We start from the raw sequence: 2,685 nt of genomic DNA on the forward strand, positions 1-2,685 counted from the left end.
GATCTCCCTGACGACCTTGGCGAGAAGTACGGCGACATGATGCTTGGCGTTGGTGGCTTTGCGCAGGTGTTCCCTGAGCATAAGTTTATGATTGTTGAGGCGCTTCGCCAGCGTGGGTTCACGTGCGCAATGACCGGTGACGGCGTGAACGACGCTCCTGCTCTGAAACGTGCGGATGTAGGTATCGCTGTGCAGGGTGCGACGGATGCTGCACGTGCCGCAGCCGATATGGTGCTGACGGGCCCTGGTCTCAGTGTCGTTGTTGAGGCCATGTTCGTGTCTCGCCAGGTCTTCCAGCGAATGCTTTCCTTTTTAACTTACCGTATCTCCGCGACACTCCAGCTTGTGTGCTTCTTCTTCATTGCGTGCTTTTCGCTGACGCCCCGCGATTACGGTAGCGAGGATCCTGACTTCCAGTTCTTCCATCTGCCCGTGCTGATGTTCATGCTTATCACGCTGCTGAATGACGGTTGCTTGATGACGATCGGCTACGACCGTGTTGTTCCTTCGAAGCTGCCGCAACGGTGGAACCTTCCGNCGGTAGCGAGGATCCTGACTTCCAGTTCTTCCATCTGCCCGTGCTGATGTTCATGCTTATCACGCTGCTGAATGACGGTTGCTTGATGACGATCGGCTACGACCGTGTTTTACCGGTCCCACTACCTGAGCAGTGGAATCTTCGTTATACGTTTGCGGGCGCTATCATTCTAGCAGCTGTTGCATGTGGTTCATCGCTGATGCTGCTGTGGATAGCTCTTGAGGCGTGGAGCGATTCGTCGTACCCGGATTCGTGGTTCCAAGCACTTGGACTTGCACAGCTGAAGCAGGGTAAGGTGGTGACGCTGCTGTACCTTAAGATATCTATCTCCGACTTCTTGACACTGTTCTCTTCGCGAACAGGAGGTCGGTTCTTCTTCACGATGGCTCCTGGTCTTGTGCTTCTGATCGGTGCGATTATCTCTCTGTTTGTGTCGTCTATGGCGGCTTCGTTCTGGCACGAGTCAAGGCCTGATGGTCTCCTGACGGAGGGCCTTGCGTGGGGTGACACGAATAGCGAAAGGCTTCTGCCGTTGTGGGTGTGGATCTACTGCATCGTATGGTGGCTTGTTCAGGACGTTGTGAAGGTGCTTTCACATATGTTAATGGAGGCCGTTGATCTATTCGGATGTGTGTCAGAGGCGTATGGCGGAAAGGTCATTGAACAGTACGTGGAGGAGGATCCTTCCGCTGACCCGAAGCAGTCGAAAGAGCCACTGATGTAATGTTCTTGCAAGTTCTATGCTCTGAGTTTCAATCAGAGGTTTTGGGCCGTCCAAACGTGCCCCGTCTGTTCTGCGTTTTGGGTTCGTAATGAAACGAGACGCTAATTTAATTTCCGTTTATTGAGAGCACGGAGACATGTTCTGAGGTTTTTGTTGTATTGGAAGTAATGGAAACAGGTGAATAACCGCTAAGGGCCTTCGTGAACCACTTTTATTCGATTCCCTTACCTGAGTTACGTGTGTTTCCTTGAGGAGTATTTTAGTTGCGTTAACTAAAAGAGAAGCGCCGCGTCTTCGGTTTCACTTTTTTTTCTTGCGACGAAAACCGTTTGAGAGCCGATTCAAGCAGTGCTGGCCACCGAACAGTGTGCCTGTTGCTCAAATCAAAGAGAGTTGATGGGGGCATGAGCAAAGGCCACATATCAGAAAAGGCGCTTCAGAATAGAATTGATGAAATGAAAAAGGAAACATCGAGAGACATGATTTTGTTATAGGGATGAATTCATCAAAGAATAAACAAATATGAGAATGCGAATCGAAACAATCTAACACCAACTCAAGAAAAAAAAAAGAATGAGGACCCAAAAAGGAATCGTAAAACTCCCCCCCCCCCTTATCCACCCCGAATCTGTAAATTTTTTTTTTGTAAACCCTTTTTCCCCACTCATTGTGTTTTTAAAATTCCTCACAACACTCGTGGATCATGCAAACAGCCTCAGGGCGCTCAGAGACGTATTTTATTCGTTTTCCCTCTCGGTTCTTCTCGATGGACACATAATAAGTAAAATGGACGAGCTACCAGAGCCTAACATGACAAGAGAAAAGTGTATTGTTTTGAGTGACACTGCAGACGCAATTGGTATCTCATTCTCTTTCTATTGGTACTAGTGAACCTAAAGTGCGCTAAGCGAAGCAAAACAAGAAAAACAACAGCCATGAACAATAAGAACGACAACCCCGTGTTCGAAAATGACAACGAACACGGGGAAGAACTCCCGCCACAAAAGCCACAGAGACGCCAATCTGTGTTGTCCAAGGCCATCAGTGAGCACAGGGAGTACGACGTTGGAGAGGAGCCCCTGCTGCCGCCATCGAAGGGCCTGACAACTGCCGAAGCCGAGGACCTCTTGCAACAATACGGCCGAAATGAACTGCCCGAAAAGAAGACACCCAGTTGGCTGATATTCGTGCGTAACTTATGGGGCCCTATGCCTGTTGCCCTTTGGGTCGCCGTCATCATCGAGTTCGCCCTTGAGAACTGGCCCGATGGTGCCATTTTGTTGGTTATTCTGTTCGCCAACGCCACCATTGGGTGGTATGAGACCATCAAGGCCGGTGACGCTGTTGCAGCGCTGAAGAACTCATTGAAGCCTGTGGCCACGGCATTCCGTGACGGGTCATGGCAACAAGTTGACGCTAGGCT

At 50.0% G+C, this 2,685-nt stretch overlaps 3 protein-coding genes across 3 annotated transcripts; all 3 read left to right on the plus strand.

Annotated features, from left to right (window-relative positions):
* Positions 1-36: 36 nt before the first annotated feature.
* Positions 37-585, plus strand: DQ04_16011000 (putative proton motive ATPase; the record flags this gene model as incomplete). Its single annotated transcript, XM_009317405.1, has 1 exon — positions 37-585. One exon carries the CDS (start codon positions 37-39, stop codon positions 583-585), a length of 549 nt encoding a protein of 182 aa, XP_009315680.1.
* A 38-nt stretch (positions 586-623) lies between these two features.
* DQ04_16011010 (proton motive ATPase 1) lies at positions 624-1,262 on the plus strand (the record flags this gene model as incomplete). Its single annotated transcript, XM_009317406.1, has 1 exon — positions 624-1,262. The coding sequence occupies one exon, from the start codon at positions 624-626 to the stop codon at positions 1,260-1,262; it is 639 nt and encodes a 212-aa protein (XP_009315681.1).
* A 935-nt stretch (positions 1,263-2,197) lies between these two features.
* Positions 2,198-2,683, plus strand: DQ04_16011020 (putative P-type H -ATPase; the record flags this gene model as incomplete). Its single annotated transcript, XM_009317407.1, has 1 exon — positions 2,198-2,683. A coding segment is annotated over one exon (486 nt), but the record flags the coding sequence as incomplete, so codon positions are not given.
* Positions 2,684-2,685: the final 2 nt, after the last annotated feature.

This window comes from Trypanosoma grayi (assembly GCF_000691245.1).
Source record: "Trypanosoma grayi strain ANR4 Tgr_1601_V1, whole genome shotgun sequence".
NCBI classification, from domain to species: Eukaryota; Euglenozoa; class Kinetoplastea; order Trypanosomatida; family Trypanosomatidae; genus Trypanosoma; species Trypanosoma grayi.